General features: G+C 40.8%; 1 protein-coding gene and 1 long non-coding RNA gene across 4 annotated transcripts in view; one reads left to right on the forward strand and one right to left on the reverse strand.

The window, feature by feature from the left end:
* Positions 1 to 615: 615 nt before the first annotated feature.
* DMTF1 (cyclin D binding myb like transcription factor 1) overlaps positions 616 to 23,621 on the forward strand; it is a 34,862-nt gene continuing 11,856 nt past the window's right edge. Inside the window, exons 1-12 of one of the 3 annotated variants that reach the window (XM_064142596.1) lie at positions 616 to 799; positions 9,604 to 9,720; positions 10,197 to 10,316; positions 11,252 to 11,346; positions 12,014 to 12,128; positions 15,380 to 15,456; positions 16,853 to 17,010; positions 17,677 to 17,709; positions 18,809 to 18,918; positions 19,898 to 20,126; positions 21,735 to 21,886; positions 23,322 to 23,537. In XM_064142596.1, the coding sequence (XP_063998666.1) occupies positions 9,612 to 9,720; positions 10,197 to 10,316; positions 11,252 to 11,346; positions 12,014 to 12,128; positions 15,380 to 15,456; positions 16,853 to 17,010; positions 17,677 to 17,709; positions 18,809 to 18,918; positions 19,898 to 20,126; positions 21,735 to 21,886; positions 23,322 to 23,537 (1,414 nt within the window). In that variant the 5' untranslated portion in view covers positions 616 to 799; positions 9,604 to 9,611. Of the gene's footprint in view, positions 800 to 9,340; positions 9,721 to 10,196; positions 10,317 to 11,251; positions 11,347 to 12,013; positions 12,129 to 15,379; positions 15,457 to 16,852; positions 17,011 to 17,676; positions 17,710 to 18,808; positions 18,919 to 19,897; positions 20,127 to 21,734; positions 21,887 to 23,321; positions 23,538 to 23,621 lie in introns of those variants that run through there. The other 2 variants (XM_064142594.1, XM_064142595.1) reach the window with 2 other exon arrangements.
* Positions 11,432 to 12,849, reverse strand: LOC135174924 (uncharacterized). The gene is made up of 2 exons (XR_010302147.1): positions 12,332 to 12,849; positions 11,432 to 11,608 (listed from the first exon to the last, which is right to left on the reverse strand). It is a non-coding gene; the product is annotated as an uncharacterized LOC135174924 (long non-coding RNA).

Raw genomic sequence — 23,621 nt, forward strand, 5'->3', positions numbered from 1 at the left:
ATGTTTTTGGCATTTCAAAATGCTAAAAGGCACCAAACTGAATCCTGCCTAACAGATTCTGCTTCTTGGCCTCCCTGCAGTCTGTGAGGAAGGTCTGCAGAAACAGCTGGTAACAAGAGCGGATGTTGAAGCTCCTGAGGTTTGGTGGAAGATGCAGATGGAAGCCTACTGCGTGAGGGAAGCAATCAAAACCGGTCTTCGTGGTAGAAGCGCAATGAGGCTCTTGCACACAGAGTTACAGACACAGGGTGCCGCTCGCCCTCGCACCTTACCAGTACCAATTCTAAGGGGGTGCAGCAGGTGACTTTTTTCGCCAGAGGTTAGGGTGTCTGCAGGCACCCACTCGATGAGGCAATGGGCACCACGAACAGCACCTCACACACCCTTTTTATTCTCACTTTTAGAGTTCACTCTTTGTAACTGGCTGCCTTTTTTTCTACCCTCCCCAGACCATTAGGTAGGAGGGAAATGAAGCCCAAGCCATGAAAGAAGCGTGGCTGGGAAGAGCAGCTTCTCCTCGGAGCCGGGCACTGGGGGCCCGTCCCACCTCCCCCGTGGAGAGGAAGAGCACCACCGGCGCGGCTGGCTCGGTGCTGTGCGCCTTCTGGCGCCGAGACGGAGCGGAAGCGACGGGAGGGCGGGCGGCGGAACCTTCCGGCGGGCTACGCGGGCTGCCTGCGCCTTGCCCCGCCGCTGCCTCCGCCTCCCCCACTCGCCGCTCGCTGCCGTTCAGCGCCTCCATCCTGGTACTTGGGAGTCTCCATCCTGGTTTCTCAAGTGCCCGGACCCAAAACAGGAAGTAAGTGCGCGGGGGCCTGCGGGCTGACTGGGCCGGGAGCGGCCGGACCGCTGCGGAGGCTGAACGCGGCGGACTGAGGAGATCGGGGGAAGGAGGCGGCCATGTCCGGCCTCACGCCTCAGCTGCGGTCGGACTGGGCTGAGCCGGGCCGGGTCGGGCTAGGAGCGCAGCTGGCAGCGGTCTCCGCCAGAGCCGCCGCCCGCCGAGAGCACGGGAAAATGGCGGCCCGGGACCAAATGGCGGCGCTGGCGACCGGGGGGCAGTGGGGGGCTGAGGCGTGCCCTGAGGCGCGGAGCCGCCGCCCTGGGGGCAGTGCCGGGGGCTGGGGCAAGGCTGGCAGGGCCGCTGCTTCGCCGTGGATGGCTCCTGTGCCCCCGGTCAATTGCCGCCGTCCCGGGTGCTGCTGGGCCCCGGGAGTGCTGCGCAGAAGGAAATGTGGAAGGGGAGCGTCGCGGCAAACCAGGGGAAGACTTGAAAATAACTGAACCTTGGCTCCATTGGGAGGGAGGACGAAGGAGAGGGTGGCGTGAGAGGTTTTTTGTGTGTCAGGTTCCCGCTTTACACTCGGCTGCCGCTACCTTGGTTCTTTCAATAAAAGGCCAGCGGCACGAACGCGTTTAAATCTTCAGTCTCCCCTAGCAGAGTCTGCGTTTGGAGTATCCTGAGATTGTGGCTTTTATCTGGTTCGTTTTTCTTTTTCCAGTGAGAGCTGTGATTTAAGGTTGCTTGGGGCTGTATCTTTAAAGGGGAGTGTGAAATGTGTATCTCTGCCAAGATCAGAGGTTTGTCTAAAAGTACTACGAGGCTTCTCTGCGCTGGAGTTATCCCGAGGAGGGGGTTGCCAAAATAAAGAATTTTCGGTCGGACAAGCTTTTCTGTTTGTTTGGTTGGGTTTTGGGGGGTTTTGTTTGGTTGGTTGTTTTTTATTTTCGAGGTCTCTCCGTTGTTAATTGTGCACTTGGGCAGAGTGAAGCGGATTATCCTTCTACTACCTGCTGCTTTAGCTGACAAACAGTGTTTGTGTGCATTAATTCACAGTCAGCATTGTTCAGCCCCACCTGGGCATTGTGAGTTCTCTGTTAACGTAATCTAGAAAGCGCTTTTTGTTTGCCAGCACTGCTCTGACCATAGCATCATAGAATCAACCAGGTTGGAAGAGACCTCCAAGATCATCCAGTCCAACCTAGCACCCAGCCCTATCCAATCAACTAGACCATGGCACTAAGTGCCTCATCCAGTCTTTTCTTGAAGACCTCCAGGGACGGTGACTCCACCACCTCCCTGGGCAGCCCATTCCAATGCCAATCACTCTCTCTGTGAAGAACTTCTTCCTAACATCCAGCCTATACCTACCCTGGCACAACTTGAGACTGTGTCCCCTTGTTCTGTTGCTGGTTACCTGGGAGAAGAGGCTACCCCCCACCTGGCTACAATGCCCCTTCAGGTAGTTGTAGACAGTAATAAGATCACCCCTGAGCCTCCTCTTCTCCAGGCTCAACAGGCCCAGCTCCCTCAACCTCTCCTCATAGGATTTGTGCTCCAGGCCCCTCACCAGCTTTGTCGCCCTTCTCTGGACACGTTGCAGCACCTCAACATCCGTCTTGAATTGAGGGGCCCAGAACTGGACACAGTACTCAAGGTGTGACCTGACCAGTGCTGAGTACAGGGGCAGAATAACCTCCCTTGTCCTACTGGCCACACTGTTCCTGATCCAGGCCAGGATGCCATTGGCTCTCTTGGCCACCTAGGCACACTGCTGGCTCATCTTTAGCTTACTGTCTATCAGTACCCCCAGGTCCCTTTCCTCCTGGCTGCTCTCCAGCCACTCAGTCCCCAGCCTATAGCGCTGCTTGGGGTTGTTGTAGCCAAAGTGCAGAATCCTGCACTTGGCCTTGTTAAATCTCATCCCATTGGCCTCTGCCCACCCATCCAGCCTGTCCAGGTCCCTCTGCAGGGCTCTCCTACCTTCCAACAGATCAACACCTGCTCCTAGCTTGGTGTCATCTGCAAACTTACTGATGTAGGTTGGCTTCTTAACAGTGTAGTGAAAGTCCTTTTGCAAAACCAGACAATGTAGGTTTTGCAGTGAGATGGATGCATCTCGTTCAAAATCTGGTTTCCATCAATCTATGTAAATATAATAGTAGCAACAAATTCATGCTTGTTTTCCAGACATAGAAACTTAATAGGTAACATTTTGCCACTTACTGAAAAGACCAAACATTGAAACCTCTTAAATAGGAATGTGAAAGACAATGATTTTTTGTCCTAAACACTCAAAATTTTAGTAGATGGATGTGTAACAAAGGCCTCCATATGTCTGCTCTGTATTTTACATTTTCCTTATTTATCATCATTAATTCTGTCCACATCCATCAGCAGCCGAGTGACTTTGCCTATCAGTCTTACCTACAAGTACGATAACAAACTTCTCATGCTAAATTTTTTGCCTATTGTTTATAAAGGTGAAGTCGTTACTGCAGTTCTTAGAATGGAATTTGATTTACATGAAAGAAAAATACTACTTATTTTAGTTCGTGTCAGATGTATCAATATTTTTACTCCTAGTCACAACCTTGTGCCTGAGGGACATTTTCTGTGACTTAAAAAGAAAAAACTTCCTGTGTTGTTTTCTCTGGAAAGAGCTAGGAGTTGGCTTTTTTGTTTGGTTAGCTTGTGTATTTTCTTCTGTGTGTGACATCTAAAACATGCTCAGCGCTTTACATTAAAATATCAATGGATAGGCTAGAACCCATGGAGTTCTGCCAGATTTGGATCAATGAAAATGAGACCAGTTTGTCCCACTGTCTCCTGTATATTCCATTTTTGTGATGGCCCACTTCTCTAAATACCACTGGTGAGTAGGATGCAACTCTTCCTAGAGGACTGTAACATGCTGATACAGTTTAATAAATTTTGTCTTTTCCTTGTTCAGTTTCCTTTCTTCTTTGATCTGTTGCAGGTTTTAGACAATTCCTGTGTTTGGATTTCTAGATCTGAGTGGAGAAAATATTTTTGTTGTTGAATAGCATAAGAGAATTAGAACTAATTGAAGAGTAAAAACTCCTAATTATGCATTGAAAGCATTGACTCAGTAAGAGACATGATATGGGAAACACTAAACATGCAGGTTTTCTGAAATCTGGGGTATATAGGGTCCAGTAATGACTTTGTTTCCTTTTGTATTCTTGAATGAATGCCTTGAAATCCCAGTGTATCCCATGTGATTCTTCCAGTATTAGATGCCTCAGTAGCTAAAATCTTCCCTTAATAAACTTCTGGTTTTGCTTCTTGAGGAATTTAGTGAAATTTGCTTTTTGTCCAATGAAGAAAATACAGCCTTTAATATCATTTCATGTCGAAATTGTAAAAGATTAACAGCAGTCCCATGAAAGACTAGACATAACATTCAGTTAACAACTGGGCATAGTGACAGAATTCTGCCTGTGAGGGTAAAACTACCATTTCTAAGTCCTTAATTTTTACAACCCACAGAATAATTGAGCCCATCTGCCTGATGAAGATGACTTAGAATTCTAGGGTTTTTACATTAAAATGTTCTTTTTTGTTCGTTTTTTGTAAACAAGTACAGAAGAAGATTTATGAGGGTTCTCTGCCTGAATCTGCTGCATGTTTTTCAAATAACTGTATTATGTGGCTTTAGTTGAAAGTTTGTATTGGAATTCTCTATTAAATGGTTCTTGTAGGCAAAGTACTTGTCTGTTTGGTTGCATATTGAAACTCACAGAATTGTAATGCAACTCTTAAAAATGTTGTATTTGGTAAATGCACCCAAAAGTGTTTATGAAATCCACACTATTTTTAAAGCTACTCTCTCAAAGAATTAAGGTGATCTTGTTTTCACTGCATTACCTAATACACATACACAGATAATGCAGATGTATCTGACAGTGCTCCCTTCCCCCATAGAACATGAAATATTAGTTGTAGGTTGGTATCTCTATGAAGAATATGTTTTGAGTGGAGGGTTAGGGAAAAGTCGTATGCATTTAAAATTAAAGCAAGCTTTTTGTTTTAAAATAGAAGGCAATGTATTTTCAAAAGTATACTGAGGTTATGAAAAGAAAGTGATTATTTGGAGGTGGTGACATTACTGGTATGTTAATGACAGTCAATGCTTCTCAGCTGGTAAGAATTAACTTTCAAGAGCAGACCTGTAGTGGATGTGCAAGTGGCTATATTAAACAATTTGCATGGCATGTCCTAAAATACCTCTGCAGTGGTACAGCATTGGTTAGCATGAGTTGGGCTGTCATCATATGATAAATCAAGGACATACAGGGTGAGTACAGTGTCCCTGCAGCCAGTATCAAAGACATCTGCATCAGAGGGTGTTGTCTCCTGCAGCAGCACTGTTCCTTTGCCACTGAGCTCACTGTAAACCTCCAAGTGGACCCATCTTTGTCATATTTGATGTTACCTTCAGCGTATGTGGTACTTGATCATTATTTAATGCAGTGATTTCTGTGAGATCTGGAGATCGTTTCCTCTTCGCACAGAAGAACCACTGAAGTTACTCCAGATTTTTGTTTTGTTTACCTTTCAGTCATCAATTCATGGCTTCTTAGGCTAGCCTTCCTGTGCTACTGTAGATGTACCTTGAAATAACAACTTCATAGAATGCCTCAGATCAGAAGGTGCCCTGGAGATCATCTACTCCAGCCTCCCTGCCATGGGCAGGGACACCTCTTAACTAGGCTTGGTTGCTTGAGACTTCATCCACCCTGGCCCTGAACGCAGGGAGGAGGCGTCCATGACCTCTGGCAACCTATTCCGAAGTTCCACCACTCTCATGCTGAAGAATTTCTTCCTAAAATCCACTCAAAACCTACTATGCACTTGTTGTGATGGGGACACCAGAGCTGGATGCAATATTTGAGGTGGGGTCTCACAATAGCAGAGTAAAGGGGCAGAATCGCCTCTCTTGACCTGCTGGCCACGCTCCTCTTGATGCTTCCTAGATGTAATTTGCCTTCTGGGCTTCATGAGCACACTGCCTGCTCACGGCAAGCTTCTTGTCAATCAACACCCCCAAGTCTCTTTCTTCAGAGACTACATGCAGCCTGTATTTGTGCCTGGGATTGTCTCAGCCCAAACGCTGCCCTTTGTTGACCCTCATGCAATTTGGCCCACTTCTCAAGCCTGTCAGGATCCTTCCAAACAGCATTCCTGCCCTGAAGTGAGTCTACCACACCACACAGAAAACTAGCTTAGGGTACTCTTCATGTGCTTCCTTCAGTTTTCTTTTATTTGTGTAGACTGAATGAATAAAAGCTCCAAAATACCTATGTGATTTTGACTTGAGTCCTCGTGTTTTTGCAGGCCATTTTCAGCTAAGGGCCAAGGCTGCTAGAGTTGGTGGGATTTTTTTTAGTCAAGAAATTGACTTTTCCTAAGTTTTGTTTTGTTTGTTTGTTTTAGGCTTGGTTTCTACTGCCTTTACTCAAAAAAGCTGCTTTGGGTCTCTTCCAACCCCTGACATTCTGTGATCCTGTGAACATTTGAAATACGCTATTTTTTTTTGTTGTGGGGTTTTGTTTGGGTCAGTTTTGGTTTTTTTTCCTTGGAGAGCCTGCACTTACTGTTGGGATAAACCTTTCTTGAAAGGCTGGCAAAAGTTCTAAAACCCTCCTCAAGTGCAGGAGTTACATTGAGGAGTACTTAGGAAATTGCAGCTCCTTGAATGTGCTGTGCACGGGTTTTGGTGCTCTGAAAGGAGTACCTGGGAGCTCAGGCAGACAGGAGTAGACCTCTGTCTCCATGAGAAGAATCAGTGCTGCTGTTGGACGTGGTGCCTCAGCTGTTCATCTAGAGTCCTGTTACAGTTCTGTGTAAATGGAAGTGACAAGATTAGCAGCCACTGATAGTGATTTATCTTTCTCCCAACTATGATGGAAATCCCAAGGTTGGATGCATGGACTCTTTCCATTCTGTGTCCTTTTCTAAGATGGCAAACCAGTGAGGGAGAAAATGGAAATTAATATTAACTGCTCTGGTTTTCATTTGAGAGCCCAATCCTATCAACATACTCCTTGATTCTCAGCAAGTCGTCAGTAACTGATGAAAAAATGACCCAGATTTGCTATCTCTCTGTTCAGTAGTCTTTCAATTAAAAAAAGAAGGAATGTCTTTCTGTATCTTCTGCTGTAGATGGTATTAAGAGTTTCCAGTGCTTCTGGCTCAGCTTTGGGTGAAGTACATGATCGACATAACATGTTTTATAAAAATAAATCTCATGATGTTCAAGCCTTTATAGTGGTGAGAAGAAAAGTAGGTGCTTCCAGTTGGCTATAAAGAATAAATATTATCACTATTCATCCAGATATAAGTAAAGAAGAATTCCTCGTGGTGCCTTTGGGAATTTTTGCTACAACATTCCCTATAGTAAAAAAATACATATATATATACACACACACACACTTATATACATATAAATAAGAGAAGCTTAGCTATTTCCTTTGGTCCTCCAGAATTACCTGATTTATTCACTCCCAAAAAATTACATGAATAGCTCAAAACTGAGATGAAGCTACAGCACTTTGGATTTCTTTCTCCATATTTCAGAGTTATGGATGTTGTTTTTAGTTCTTAAAAATGAGTGCTATAGCTGTACAGCAAGATTCACTTCTAGTAAAGAACAGGGCAGAGCAGAGACTGTAAAACTCAGAAGCAGATGAATGCCAAGGAAGTTACGCCTCCCACACTTGCATGTGGCAAGAATCTGTTGCTAATGGTAGGTATGAAAGTAAATTTGAGAACTCTCTCATTGAAAATGTCAGCAGTATCTGAAGTTTTTGACACATTCAGAAGGGTAACACCACTTCATTCTAAGAATCAGGCACTACGTGTGCTGAAAGATGTGCCAAATCTACACCAAGCTGGAGAGGTGAGAAGTAATTTTATTGAGAGACTGTCGGTAGTTTTATCCTTCCAAGAAAACACTGCTCTTGGGAATCTTAATAGCAAAGCCAAATTTTCTGATTAAAAGTTAAATAATTTCCTGCTGAAGCAGTATTATTAACATTATACAAGGGATTTAAAATACAGGTTGTGAATTCTACTTTGTTTACAAGTATATGGGTGTCTTGGTCTGGTATAGGGAAGCTTTGTCATGCCATTGTGATTTCTTTTTTTAATAACATAAGCTAATATTGTTGATAACAGTATCTTGACCTTAACATAAAAGTTACAAATAATTACTTTTCACAGAGAAAACGTAAAAAAGAACTGAGCATTTCAAGGAGAAGTAGATTATTGTTGTTATTTTTTACAAATCTGCCACAGACAGTCACTGAACCCAGGTACTAAAGACTGATGAGGTTATTGCAAAACTCCAGGGCATTTTAGATGTGATTCCATTCAGCTCGTGCAGCTGGAAAAGTGACATTTCACAGAATCACTTACTTGTATTTGATGGTTTAGAACCTTTTTATTTTCCCCTTCAAAATTAGTCACTGTAATAATTTCCATTGAAATTTGTATAAGCTTTGGATTACTTCATAATACTTTTCACAGTGCAAGTGAAATCATCAGAAGCACTTAGTTTTGTCCTAAATTCACTGACTTCAGTCTGTACTGCTTACCCTGGATAACATCTTTTTTGAGATATGTTTTATACTGGTGATGGCTTGCACCCAGCTTTTCTGTTGCTCATGATGTTTCAATGCTGAAGGGGAAAAAAATCTAGATACACATTTAGTTCTGTGTGTGGAAGAAGAATAAAACTTTGCTATCTAGCAATCTGTAAATAGTGCAGCTGTTGGTAGTGTGATGCTACAAGAATGCTTCTCAGACCTAACTAGCTTTATGTTGTATGATGATAGAAATATTAAATGAGCAGTGAAACAAAAACAGTATCACAGTATCATCAGGGTTGGAAGAGACCTCACAGATCATCAAGTCCAACCCTTTACCACAGAGCTCAAGGCTAGACCATGGCACCAAGTGCCACGTCCAACCTTGCCTTGAAGTGCCCCAGGCTCGGCGACTCCACCACATCCCCGGGCAGCCCATTCCAGTGTCCAGCATAGCAGGTGTGGAAAAATTAGGTTTGTGTTTTAAGAAGAAAAGTAGTAGAATGCAAGTCAGAGTCGTAGAATGGTTTGAGTTGAGAGGAAGCTTAAAGATCATCAGGTTCCAATCTGTCTGATCTTTTAGGTTGTAATAATCCTTTAAGGTCATCAGGTCCAAACATTAATCTGGCACTGCCATGTCCACCATTAAACCATACCCTTGAGCACCATATCTACATGTCTTTTCAACAACTCCAGGGATGGTGACTACCACTTCCCTGAGTAGCCTGCACCAGTGCTTGACAATCCTTTCTGTGAAGAAATTTTTCCTAATGTCCTAGAATCTATACCACCGTGGCACAACTTCAGGACATTTCCTCGTTCTGCCACTTGTTACTTTGCAGAAGGGATTTGACACTCATCTCTATAACAACCTCCTCTCCAGTTGTAGAGTGATAAGGTCTGCCTTGAACCTTATTTTCTCCAGGCTTAGGCATTCCTCATAAAATTTGTGCTCTAGACCCTTACAGGGTACTACTTTTAATTGGAAAAGTGGCTTTGAAATTCTCTGATATTGCCCCTACATGATGCGTAAGTATGTAGGAAAGTAAAGGCAGGTAAATGTCTTAAGCATGGAATTGTTCATGTAAAACAGCATACAGGCATTTGTCATTCCTCATGGGAGTTTTTGCTGGTGGTTTAAAGGAAGCGACATTATGGTCAAAGTGGCAGTCTGGCTGAAGAAAAGTAATTTGTGTATTGCTTTTTTAGGTTTGAGTATGAGCACAGTTGAAGAAGAGTCTGACACAGTGACAGTAGAAACCGTGAACTCTGTGACTTTGACTCAGGACACTGAAGGGAACCTTATACTTCATTGCCCTCAAAATGGTATGCAGTTGTATTGCATAGCAATTTTTTCTTCTTCATTGGTCCAACAACCCTATCACTTTGCTGCCCCCTAGTTTCAGCTTATTTTGACACTAAAATCCTTCTTTAAACTGAAACGGAACAAAGTAGGTTTAAATCACAACACTTTGTGTGTTCCAAACAAGGATTTAGCTGTTCTGATTTATTTCAGTGCAAATGAGTTCTTGAGATCAAGCATTTTCCTGTAGACTTAGGAAGTTTGTTTGTATATAATGGACTATGGATGGATTTTTGAAAAAGAAAATCCCTCTGAGAAAAGATAAGTTGAAGACAGTCTATGAACTGTTAATGCCCATAACTTGTTCCTGATCAGTAGTAAAGCACTGAACCAAGCTATCACTTTGCTTCTATTTGGTTTGGTCCACTTTGTTAACAGAACTTTGTCCAAAGCTCCACTTTGTTTACAGAAAGTAACCTGCCTATCTTTTTGTTCTTAGAAGCTGATGAAGTAGACTCTGAAGACAGCACTGAACCTCCACACAAGAAGCTTTGCTTATCAGAGGATGATCAAAGCCTGGATGATTCCACCCCGTGCATTTCTGTCGTTGCAGTTCCAAGTATGTTCTTTTAAGTATGTTCATAGAAAATATTTCTGTTGGTAAAGGTTAAAAGTTGACTCTCTTTATTACACTAGGATGTTTTCCATTTTATTTTTAGCCCTTAGGTATATACTTAGGTGTCATCTTTCCCTCTCAGAGCCTTGGATGAGAAATTGTTACCTGTACAGTACTGGCAAAATAAACCTGCCTTGTACATAGAGGACTGCAGACACAGATACATTGATTAACTTTAAGGATAAATGAATAAACAACAAACGAGATGCTCTCTTCTTGCAGAGAGCTGTTAGGGTTTTTTAGTGACCAAATAGTATAGTTAGCATTTCCATGTTTTGTAATACTGAGATACAGGGTCTTTTTCAGGTAGAAATTGCTGTAGAAAAGATAGGCTTAATATTGAGTTAGTCTTAAGGAAGTTGATTGAATATTAGATAGTTCAATATAACCTCACAAGGGACAAAACCCATCTAACAAGTTAAACTAGCAGTGACCATTAGAGTGACCATTCATTTGGTGGAACTTAGTAGGTAGAAACTCCTTAGAAATAAAGGCATTATTATGGTGAAGGAAAGCTAGGAGAAAAGAATGCGACTGAAAGATTTGAATGTGGTCCTTAATTAATTGGAAACTACTGAAGACAAGGCTGAAAAGGAAGGATTAATATGGTACCAAAGGGCAGTACCAGATCAAACACCTTTAATTTATATGTTTCCAACTAGTTTTTGCTTGTAATGTAAAAGGGAAGGTTTCAAACCCCACCTTTAAATTTTATGAAGAGGAGCAGTTGTTTCACTTATTTTACTGTGTTGGCAAATAAATACTGACTAAGGCCTCTTGAAAACTTCCAGTGTGAAGGCAGCAATTTCTAAATCCTGTAGCCTGCATTAAAAATGTTACAGGAGTAAGATGTACAACTAACTTAGTGCATTCTGAAGTTTCAGAAAATGATCAGAGCTTTGAGGTGACCATGACTGCTACCACTGAGGTAGCTGAAGATGAGATTGACGAAGGAACTGTTACTCAGATCCAGGTACAGTAGAATTTCAACATTGTCATATTTGATGTACATTTTTATTTAAATTGAAATGAGAAGGGAAACAAATACCAGAAAGGGCTTAATTAATGAGACTTTTACTATAAAACTAATGTATTTGAGCACATATCAATGTTCTATAAAAGCACAGTTGAATCATTTTAGATAGAAAAGAGGTTATTTATACTGTAACAAAGAGCAATATGGCAAACAGTACTAGGTAGAATCCTCCATCAATAATTACCGTTTCTGTGGTGATCTGCATGGAAGACAAGTTTGTCTGTTATTGTTGTATTCTTTGATTATAAATTAAGCTTTATAGCAAGCCTAAATACACTTTATATTGTCACCAGTTAGATACAGTTCTCATTGTGGGTGTATCATATTTTAAAGTTGCAAATTGGAGATGCCAGACATAGTCCTCTTTCCACAGTCTGTGAGATTATCTAATTAATTCTCATAGCATTCATATGTTAAGATGCTAAATTTTACTCAGATATGTTAAGCAATATGAACATCTAAAAAGTGGCACTTTATGACCAGTCAACAAGGTAATTAGGTGTGCTGGTTTCATTTGCCTTCCAAGTTAAGCCTCCATGCTAAATGCAAAATGATAGATAGAACTGAAGATCTTACTGGACAATTTCATATTGGTCTTTTCAAGATTCTTCAGAATGAACAACTGGAGGAAATCTCCCCAATGGGCAATGAAGAAGTGTCAGCTGTCAGTCAAGCTTGGTTCACAACCAAAGAGGATAAGGATTCTCTGACAAATAAAGGTAGATATTTCAGATGTCTCAGAACTTCTTACAGGCTGCATAATGTAATCTCTGGTCTGGCATTTTTAGTGAGGATATTTGAGAAGAACAATTCTAAAAATGTTGAGATCTAATGCATTAGGTCCTGACCATCCTACGTAGTATGCAAGAAGAAAGTTAGAACTCCAGGTGTACTTAGAGAGGGTCATGCTTGCAAGACTTACAGTGATTATAGTGGCCATGGTAGAGCTCTGCTGTAGATCATGTGTGTAGGCACAGACTGGGCAGTTGCTCGCTTTGCACTTCTGCCTGGTTGGGAAATGGATAGCTGCAGTCAGAAGGGAAGTACACCAGGTGAAAAAAACAACTGTGCCTAGATTACTGCATCTTCTTCCAAAAAGGATTTACTAATCGGGCTGCTGTCTTGTGATTTATATTAAGCAGTTTCTGGAATGGAGTTGCTTCTGAAGAAGAGGGATGTTTTAGGTTGTATGTGGCCTTTAAAAGTAATCTAGTTCAATCCTCTTGCAGTGAGCAGAGACATTCTCTTGACTAGGTCAATTTGCTTAGAGCCCCATCCACCTTGACCAATGCAGACCAGGATCTACTTAAATAATCACTGCTGCTCCAAAAATTGCCACTCCATTGGCATTCTTCTCTTTCAAAATGTGTCTCTGCAATCATGTAGTAGCTGATGAACTTGAGATCTTTTCCATACCACACCCCCTTGCCCAGGGGAAGTGCCTTTCTAAACCTAGAGAGAATATTTATTTTCAAATGAAGACATGTTCCAGTTTCCTCAGTCTCTTTGCTGTTTTTCTTACCTTGAATTAAGCTCTTGCTAGGGGAAAAATAAATACATCTTTTTCTGTCAGTTCAAAGCAATTAAAGGTTTTATCAGAAAATTTTAAGTAAAAAAGGAGTAGTTAGGAAAAGAGGTAATAGTGTTCTGTCACAGGGGCAAATGATCTGTTACCCAGTGAGTTCTGCTCCAGGGAGGTGAGTTTACTGCTGAGTCAGTGAAAAAATGTGGGTGAGGCACACGGAGCATGGGTGTTCAATACAGAAAATTCAAGGAAAGTGAGCCAGGCAGCTCTGTCAGTGACCACTCTCCAATCCCAAGTGTACACTAACAGTTAATTCTAACAGCCAATATATATTTTTTTTCTGTCTGACCACCTTACTTAGTAGATTTATAGGACTCCAGAGGTCACCCCAAGAGCCGGGGCAAATTTGGTTAGCAAAGAGAGTCCAAGCATTGAGGCAGCTGGGTAGAGGTAGTGAAAAACATTGCTGCAGTTGCAGTGCATTGGGGTGAGTAAGCACAAAGATAACAGTATTTTTCAGTACCCCATGGTAAAGTGCATTGGTTGGGAGCAGCACATCCTCAGCTGTGACTGGAGAAGTATGTACTGGTAACTTGGCAGAGGAATTACTATCTTCATATGACTTGGTGGCCTCATGTTTAATGTGTGTCCCATTAAGTATATTACAAACTTAACTGCATTTGTAGCTGTCTCATAGGTGTATCAAGAGACAATATCACAAGTGGCATTTACACTTGTGAATGAATGAGGGCTGTAATCAGATGATTCTAATTAAGAGTGTAATAATTTGAGGGAGGCATTGCAACAAAACATGACAAGAACAGTATCTGAGAATCTGTACATGGTGGAATTCTTCACTTCTAGAGTGAAAGAGCACTGGAACAAACTGTCAGGGGAGATTGTGGAGTCTTATTCTCTGCAGAGATTCGAAACTCACCTGGACATGGTCCTGTGCAACCTGTTGTAGATGAACCTGCTTTAGCATGAGGGTTGGACTGGATGGTTTCCAGAAGTCCCTTCCAAACCCCACCAGTCCATGACTTTTATTGGGATCTGCATGCTTTGTCACAGGGATGAGTTGTGGACAAATCACATCATATGTCTCCTTTTGCAGTATCTTGGAGTTTGATGTCTGTTGCCTCAGCTGATCATTTTACAGCAGTCTCCCCCTAGTAATACTTTGAAAATATGTGAGCAGGTTATAATAATCTTGGCACTGAATGTGCAAACATGTGAACTGCAAAACACACTCCTCTTCCCAACACATTTGGGTATTAGTTATTCAATGTGGAGAGTGGCAGTGTCCCTCTAAGTCCATTTAGGTGCTTGGATAGAGGTGTGAATCACAACTATGTAGTAAATTATTGTTCTGTCTTTGTAGCATTGGAAGAAGCACTTTAAGCTATCAGGCATAGGGAAGAGTTTTTTCTCATCAGTTCCAATGGAATTAGTAATAATGCCTGTACTTTTCATTATAATTGGATTTGAGTAAACAGCCTCTTTGGTGTGTTCTGCCTCTCAGCTCTGGTAATTAGCATGCTGAGAAGGAAGTACCCTGATTTTTCTGAGCAGAAATGGGCAGGTAGCCAGCACACACTAGTATGTGAACTGGGTCAGCACCATAATCTTAATTACAAGTGGCCATTAATATTAAATGTGGTATGAGCATGAGGGAGAAATAGAGGAATCTAAGTATAAATTGAGGGTAGGAATGTTTTAGTGGTTTATTGATAGACCTCAGATTTAAAACTGAAGCTGATTGTTTTTTCTTTTAAAGCTTAGCTGAGGCATTGTATTTACTGAAGAAAGGGACATTGATGAAACAATGTTTGTTTCAATTGGTTTGCACCATTTGAGTCCTTATCTTGATTGGCACTACTGGGCATTGTGCCCAATGCAAGGAAAAAGAGAGAGACCAGCTTGTCAAAATAGGCTAGGTAGAGCCTTTTACCTCTATGAAAAGTACTCACAGTAGGTGGCATCACTCACATGTTGGGAAGTGATAAGGCATGTAAGAGAACCCCGTGTTGTTGCCAATTCCTCAAGCAGTATTCTGAGTCACAGTTTAACTCCCAGCTTCTGGAGTTTTGGACATTGGAGTGCATGGAGATTTCTGCTGTCAGTTTAAAGACAAATTTTGTAGTTGTGGATGAAAAGCCTAAAAATGTGACTTGACACCAAAGAGAGGAATTAATATTCTGTTTTTTAGAAGTGGATGGTTTTTGAAGAGGAGTCTGACTCACATTATTTAAACGTTAATTGACAGTTGCTGGGGCTTGTTTATAATTCTGAAATGACATCTGTTTAAAATTAATTGTAGTCAAAGTGACTACAATTACTCTTTTTGTTCATTAATTACAGTAATGAGGGTTGTGTTTGCTCGTATTTTTGTTCTTGTTTTGCTGACTTTCACTTCATTAATTAATTTGTCATTTGTATTTTCAGGCCATAAGTGGAAGCAGGGGATGTGGTCAAAGGAAGAAATTGACATTTTGATGAGTAACATTGAGCGTTATTTAAAGGTATGTGTAAGACTGTCTTAATGTACCAACTTTCTTCAGTACTTCTCAGAAGATGCAGTAAGTGATTCTGATTAGTTTGTAACAGAAATACTCATTATTCATTTGAAATACATAACAAAACAGTACCTGTACACAGGATTTAAGGTGAGTGAATATAACATTGCTCTTAATTTGTGTGCTGAATATAAACTATTTGAACAGGATGGTCAGGTGGCTTAATCCCTTTCTCTGTGTATGCATCATTTATGAAAGCTTTGGTGAAGACAGTGGAAAAAAGTTACATTAGGAGTAGGGCAAATTTTCCTTACAAAGCACTGAATAAAACTTCCAGAGCTCTTTAGTACCAACCTGTATTTGTTTATTACGCTAAGTGATGTTTTTGTTTATGACTAGCATGCCTTTATCTGCTGTCTTCCTCATAATATATGGGTGTCAGCGTTCAGAGTAAAAATAGGTATGCAGTTACATGGTGACAGTGCTAATTGCCCATAAGTCATATTTGTGGTAGGCTAACAGCTGAGAATATTTGAGCTGAACCTTTACAGCTAAGAATATATATCCTGGATATTACAGATTCACCATCCTTCATTTGTGGAACGGAAAAAGCCCTCAATTTAGTTTTCATTGGTATAAAAATCCTCAGTATTAGTTATATGAAGTGTGCCTGCCCACACGTGTGTTAGAATTTATGATACAAAATCATTCAGGGGTAATAACTAATTTTTTAATGTAGAGAAGCTTTTACAAGCTAGCTGAATAACTTTTTTGAGTTACTGACAACTCATTCAATTTGTTATTTCCCCATTTATCTACTTCCTTGTACTACTTTGAATAATGGAAATACTGTTATTTTTTTGGTTTATGCTGAAGTTAAGCTTTCCTTTTAAAGTTAACTCCAGTGGGTTTGTATTTAATTGACTTTGAGTTTCTATCAGAACAAAAGGAGTAGTTTAACTGAACAAAAATTACTTTCAGATAAGGAATGTACAAAATTATGTCATAAATTTATATAAGACTCTTTGACAGCCTTCCCCTCTACAACTCCAGGCTAATTCCACCACAGCCTGTTTTCCATGATGTTCTAAATGATGGTTCAGTGTTTTGAAATATACATGAGGCAGATTGAAAGTTAAGAGTTTCTGTTTCTAGTGCAAAACCAACCAAACAAAACCTAGTGTTCGAGAGTCTGTATTTTAGATAGCTAATTCATAACTACTCAGTTTAACTTTTGGACTGCAGTATTTGAGATGCATAGAAAATTGTTTCTTAACGTGCTGAGCTTCATTTCTTCAATGTTCTGCTTAAAGATTTCCAGATTTTACCTAAGGTGCTTTGGTTGTGCTTTGTTCTTTTTTTTTTTTTTTGTAACTACTTTTTTGAAAATGTCTTCTCCTAGGCTCGTGGAATAAAAGATGCCACTGAAATTATATTTGAAATGTCAAAAGATGAAAGAAAAGATTTCTACAGGACAATAGCTTGGGGTCTGAATAGGCCTCTCTTTGCTGTCTATAGAAGAGTTCTTCGCATGTACGATGACAGAAACCACGTTGGCAAGTATGGAAACCTTTAATGCTGTATGGGTTTATTGGTATGAGTAGGATCTTGTATTTAATGTTTGACATCTTCTATGTGAGACAGAAGGTTGTAACCCAACAGACTTAGCTCTTCCTAATCATAAGTCACCTCTGCTAAATTCTGGTTAATCAACCTTGACAATAGTTGTATTAAATTGTAAAAGGAAAACAAAGGTGCAGAGAGTGTTCCAATATGATTGGAAGACTGATGCAGATCTGCTGAGATGTAGTTTCTTTCTGTCACCCTGAGCTAATTGATCTCTGTCCCTATGCTCCTAGTTTGCCCGTCTGTAAAGCAGTGGGTATAGGACCATACAGAAGCACTGAGAAAGATGTTTGAGTTTAGTTTCTAAAAGTAGTTCGATATTAAAGCTGCCGTCTCAGTGCTGGTTTTTGTTTTAACAGAAAAGTCAGCCCTAAGGTGATTGTGAACTGAGAAGGGAAGGAAACGTTAGCTGTCTGAGAGACTAATACATGAAATTCTAATTCTGTTCTTAGTACTCTTTCTTTTGAAGCATTCAATCAGATTGGTTTTTACAGCTAAAATTCTCTAATCTCTTGTAGCTAAATGTTTACTCTCTTAGTGAAGCAGAAATCTTTATGTTCTACGCTTTCTATTGAAGTTGTCTTTTTATGTGTTGCTTAGGTATACTCCTGAGGAAATTGAAAAACTTAAAGAGTAAGTAGTTTCCTTAATAATACCATGCTGCCTTGTTTATATTTAATGGCTTCAGTAATTTTTGCTGGTTTTGTTAGGTGAAATCACTGAAAAGTTACAAGTAAATGTGAGTGTTCCAACTCTATCAGGAAATAGTGGTCACTGAAGTCATAAGTAAAAATAAAATGTATTTGAATTACATTTTTTAACACTTTCTAATGTGATGTTAGGGACGTAAGCAATATGCAACAAAATTCCAAAGCAAGCCTTCTGTTGAAACTGGTAACGTTTCAGATTTTCACAAACACAGTTAATATTTGCAGTTATGTTTGTGAAATACAAATTCCCTTTCTTTAGGAAACCTACCCTTAGATTATCTATTTCTGAGGAAGGTGGCAGCCAGGGTAGGCTCTCCCCTGTGGAGTAAATTGTCAGTAAGGCTCTTTGATTTTAACAAGAAACCTGACATATCAAGGTGGGGCTGCAGACTTGTATTCTCTTGCAGCTTTCTAGGGTTAAGCAGCTTGAAGAAACCAGATTGGATGGAAGGAAGGAAGTGTATTTCATTGAGTTAATTGACATACCTGGATCAATTTAGCTGGCTCATGTCATTTGCAAGGTGCCTGTGCTTCCAGACGTGTCAGAAGCAGTCATGGCTCGCCACGTTAAGCAACCTGTATCCTGTGTGGGAGGAAAATAATAGTTAAAAATGATGAAAATGATTATGCAGTATTTTGCTTAAATTGCATGATTCCTGGGTTTCTATTGGGCATCATTTAGATTCCTCAAGTGATCTTTATACTGCCTGCAGATCCTTGAGGAACTTGTATAGAATGGGTGTGTTAAATACAATATCAATGTTAATTAGGCTTCACTATATTCCTACAAGACAGTTAGATAGTAAGCATTTTGTAAGTGACTATCCTGTGGCTTAGCTGACCCAGAAGGCTTCTGGAAACACATAGGAAAATAAGCAGTGATGACAAAAAATATTAATAGCATAGTGTCAAAAGTGACTTCCTGTACTGTCTTTAAGCTGCAGGTTTATCTTGCTTTTATTAGAGTACATTTGATATTTTGGTAATCTGAACATAGTGCTGATGAGCATGTTTCTGTTTAGGCTTAGAGTAAAGCATGGTAACGACTGGGCCACGATAGGAGCTGCACTGGGGAGAAGTGCTTCATCTGTAAAAGATCGATGTAGGCTGATGAAGGATACCTGCAACACAGGTGAGGTACATGCTGGTAACAGGAATGGATGTTCTAGGTAAAATTCTGCCACCTTTACCTTTGTCAGTACTATTTTCCCAAAACTGAGTAGCTTACAATGTGAAATCTGGGGGACATCTTTAAAATATATTTGGTATAGGCTTCTCCAGTTTCATTTCCTAAAGATCAGAACACTCCTTTTATTTTTGCAGTCCATTATCCATCGTAAGTTTGTGTCCTGCAGCATGCTTTCTTGAGGTGGATTAAAAATTACTTTCCCTTGATTTAATGTTTATTTGTGGATTCATAGAATGGTTTGGGTTGGAAGGGACTTTAAACATCATTTAGTTCTAACCCCCCCTGCCATGGGAAGGGACACCTTTCACTAGACCAGGTTGCTCAAGGCCTCATCCAACCTGACCTTGAACACCTCCAGGGTGGGGACATCCACAGCCTCCCTGGGCAACCTGTTCCAGTGTCTCACCATGCTCACTCTAAACAATTTCTTTCAAATCTCCAGTGTAAATCTTCCCTCTGCCAGCTTAAATTCATTCCCCCTCATCCTGTGTTTATAAACATATGCTCTGTATTTGGTGTTGAGAGACAGATGCACTTTACAAGTGAAATACTGTTGATTTTGTAGTGTATAAATTCAAATGGAAGGAAAATTTAGGCAGACCTTATTTAATTACTGTGTACTTTGGTACAGCTCAGGTAGCTTGGACCAGTTTGCTTTGGTCAGTATTTGGCTTCGCGTTGCTTCAGTCATCTGCAAGAGAAATATAAGGGAAACCTGGAAGCAAACCAGTGGGATTCAACATTTATTAATTAAGAAGGGATGTAATTTAAATTAGTAGTAAGAGCAGTTATGTCTTCTTTGCAAGTCAGCATTTGCATCTGGAATAAGGTGTTAGGCTCTGAAGCTAGATGCCAGTGTGTTAGAGATCAGAACTGGGGGGCATCTTCTCTTAGTTAAGTTGGAGGGCTTTTTCTCTTTCAGGAAAGTGGACAGAGAAAGAAGAAAAAAGACTAGCAGAAGTAGTGCATGAGCTCACAAGCACAGAACCAGGTGACATTGTCACACAAGGTGTCTCATGGGCTGCTGTGGCAGAACGGGTCGGGACGCGCTCTGAAAAGCAATGCCGCTCTAAATGGCTCAACTATCTCAACTGGAAACAAAGTGGGGGCACTGAGTGGACCAAGGAAGATGAAATAAATCTAATCCTGAGGTTTGTTATTTTTACTTTTAAAGGTTCATGATACATGATGGTAGTGGGATTTCTTTGGGGTCCATTTTGCTGGTTTCTTAGACACTAAAAAATCTAGAACCCTCCAAAAATCACAGCTGTGTTTACAGTTCCCAGAGATTTATTATTGAACATATTTTTTGTTTTTTGTTTTTTTAGTGAATGTTAGTGTTCGTGAAAGGTGTCAGATTGAAAGCCCTGGAGACTGAAGTCTTCTTTATTCCACAGAAAAGGTACAGCACAGGCAGCAACCGTTCAAGCTCCCCACACATTGCCCCACCAATGTGCTTCAACCCTTAACTGGAGGGTAGTTCAGTCTCCCTGCCCGTTCAGTCCTTGGCCTCTCTGCTGAGATGACCAACAAGGGTCAAGTGTGGTGGTGGTTTCTGTGATGTGGACACCTTGTCTTCAAAGGACTAAACCCACTGCAAATTAATTTCATGTAGGCCACCAAACACTGATTGGATATCAGCATATTTGACAACGTTTGAACTAGCAACCTGGTAGTAACTTGGGAAATATTTTGTGCTCTCCCATTTTGAATGCTTTTAACTCCGACTTTTTAGCCAGTGGATTTTTATGGATTGATAGCTTTGGGTTGGAAGAAAAAGCCAAGACATCTAGGAAACCTAAGTGCTATTTGCAAAGCAATATTCATGAACTCAAAATGAGGAATCTCATTCATGTTTCACAACGTGCTGGTTATAATTCTTAATGTTTCTGTACAAATGAGCTTTTTTTTTTGGCCTGTCCAGATACACTTAACTCATCCTGCAGAGTTGGGTTTGGTAGCTTTTGCCTTTTTTCTTTTTGTTTTTTTTTTTTTTTAATTAAGTCTATCCACTGCTATTGCTTGGATTGTGAAGAGAACTTCTCTTTCACAAAAATCATTACCACTGTCACTGTTCACTTCTCTTACGTATGCTCCACATAAAGATTGAAGACAATTCAGAGATACTTAAACAGATTCTGGTAGTGTGTGCTTAAGATCTCATAAAATTGTGTAAAGATTTTGCCCTTCCTGAAGAGCTTGATGGGACTGATTAATGAGAAACTGTTTAATGCAGTAGTTAGCTTCATCTGCTTTGGCTAAGAAACATCTGAAAGGAGCCCAAAATCTATGTTAAGAAGGGATGAGTGTTATTTAGGAGAAAATAAAAGTAAATATCATAACACGAAATTAATTAGGTGAAAGTTCGGAGTGAATCTCAGGAAGTATTTCCTGCCTTGGAGATGTGTTTGGGGAATGTTTTTTCAAAGAGAAAAGATGCAAGCACCAGCATTTCAAATGCTTCAGATTAATCTGATCAAAGTCCCAACGTGTATGTCAAGAAAGAGATTAATCCTGCATGATGAGGAGATAGACTGAATCATCTTAACAGGTCTAGTCCGTCTTCTGTTGTTTATGGTTCTGCTCGACCTCTGGCAGCGTGGTGCCTTGGAAGCCCGTGTCAACTGATGAGCTCTGGTGGACTCTTAACTAGCATGTCCTTTTGCTGCTGTTATGTGTGACAAGCCCAGAGATGTGCAACACCCCTTCCAGTCTGGAGGGTAGTTTCTAACAGGTGAATATTTTCTCTATCCTGTCAGGATAGCGGAACTCGAAGTGTCTGATGAAAATGACATCAACTGGGATTTACTTGCAGAAGGATGGAGTAGTGTCCGCTCACCACAGTGGCTTCGGAGTAAATGGTGGACCATTAAAAGACAGATTGCAAACCACAAAGATGTGTCATTCCCTGGTAATGTGCTATCTGCATGCTTCTCATCTGACAGATCCTTTCACAAATACTAAAGGAATAAGGCTGCATTTTGCTGTCTATTCACAGTATTGCTGTCCAAAAAGCATATTGCTCCTTGGCACAAACTTAATGGCCCCTTGGATCTGCTGCCTGAACTGCTCCTACAAGCAGTCTTTAAGTGTTTCAGTCAAAACGAGCCAAGCTGATGTATACCAACTAAAGACTAGATTTTGCCAACTCCCCTCACTGGCTGAAGGGAGAACATGTATCTAAGCAGTTTAGCTGGCAGATCGTAAGGTGGTGGTGTTTGGTATGGAGGGCAGTGACCTCTTCAGGTGAAAGAGAGTATTTATCTGTAGCCTAGCAATTAGATCTGTTACTTTTAAAATGATAACATGTACTATTTGTGGGGTGCAGAGCCTTAGCTGTAGACAGAAAGTAGACCTAGCTGCACAGTGAGGAGGAGAAGGGTAGTAATTTGGAGTATAAAGTTCTCCAAGTATGTCTCTCATAGTGTTTTTCATTCTTGGCTGGATAAACTAGTGTCTGAGCCAAAGAATATTTCAATCTCTCTGACCTTCAGTCTTCCTTTTCTCTGCCTTGGGCAGAGTGGAATAAAAAATCAGAGAGATTAGTCATGTTGTAATGAAAAGTATAATTTAATGGGCACTTTTGCTGTGGTCAAAGTCTCACCTGGAGGCTGCAGTTAAGAAGGCAGCCCTCTTAGGTTTACCATGCCTGAACAGGCAGTGGGTGTATCAGGTAATTCATGAGATAAATATGCCACTGAATCAGCAGGCTCTGCTCTTTCTGAGATGTCTTCAAGAGTGGGAGATGTTTTATCAGTTTGCTGTATAGAATGCTAGAAAAGCAGAGGCCTCAGCTTTCATAACCTAGTAGATGTTAACTGCTCTCTCAGTGGGACCAAAGTGATCACAGGGAGGAAAGGTGGGTAGTTTCAGTAGAGCAATGTGCCACTTCATAAGCAGATGAGGAACTGTAGTATAGCACTGTAAGATTAATTCTCTCTCACTTCCTGTTTCCAGTATCAACCTCTTGAACAAATCCACTTCCATGTTTTGTAAGATTGGAGGGTTTATTTCTAGTAGCAGCATTACACAACTGGTGATAGTGGCACTTGATTATAGCATGGGGGTATATCAGGCATGTTTTTAGAGAGGTCTGAAACTTTATGAACTGTTCTTCTCTTTCCAAGTATCCTAAAGTGTCAGGGTTCCTTGAGAAAATCAAGTGAACTCCAATAGTTCAGTATAAATGTGTTTCTTATATGTGCTGAATTTCTAGTTGATACATCCCTATAAGGCTCCAAACTTAGAAGGATTTTGGTTACTTTCCTAATCTTGGATAAATCTCACGTGCTGCATTTCAAATGTGCTTCTTCAACACGCTTTAACACAAGGATTCTTTCACTCAGTGCTCATAAAGGGTCTTAAACAACTCCACGAGAATCAAAAAAACAATTCAGGACACCAGCTCTCGGAGAACAAATCTGGAGGTGGATTAGCAAACCCTAATTCTAGTTCGGGCGTTCAGCACGTGCAGATCCGAGTGGCTCGCTTAGAGGAGAACGCAGGCAATGCACCAAGCCCTATGGCAGCCTTGCAGATTCCAGTCCAGATCACCCATGTCTGTAAGTAACTGGAATGAACCAACTCACTGTCCTCCCATGAAACCCAAAGCTTTTTGATGGTGAAGGAGCAGTGGGCTCCTTAAA

This window comes from Pogoniulus pusillus, chromosome 4, assembly GCF_015220805.1.
Source record: "Pogoniulus pusillus isolate bPogPus1 chromosome 4, bPogPus1.pri, whole genome shotgun sequence".
NCBI classification, from domain to species: Eukaryota; Metazoa; Chordata; class Aves; order Piciformes; family Lybiidae; genus Pogoniulus; species Pogoniulus pusillus.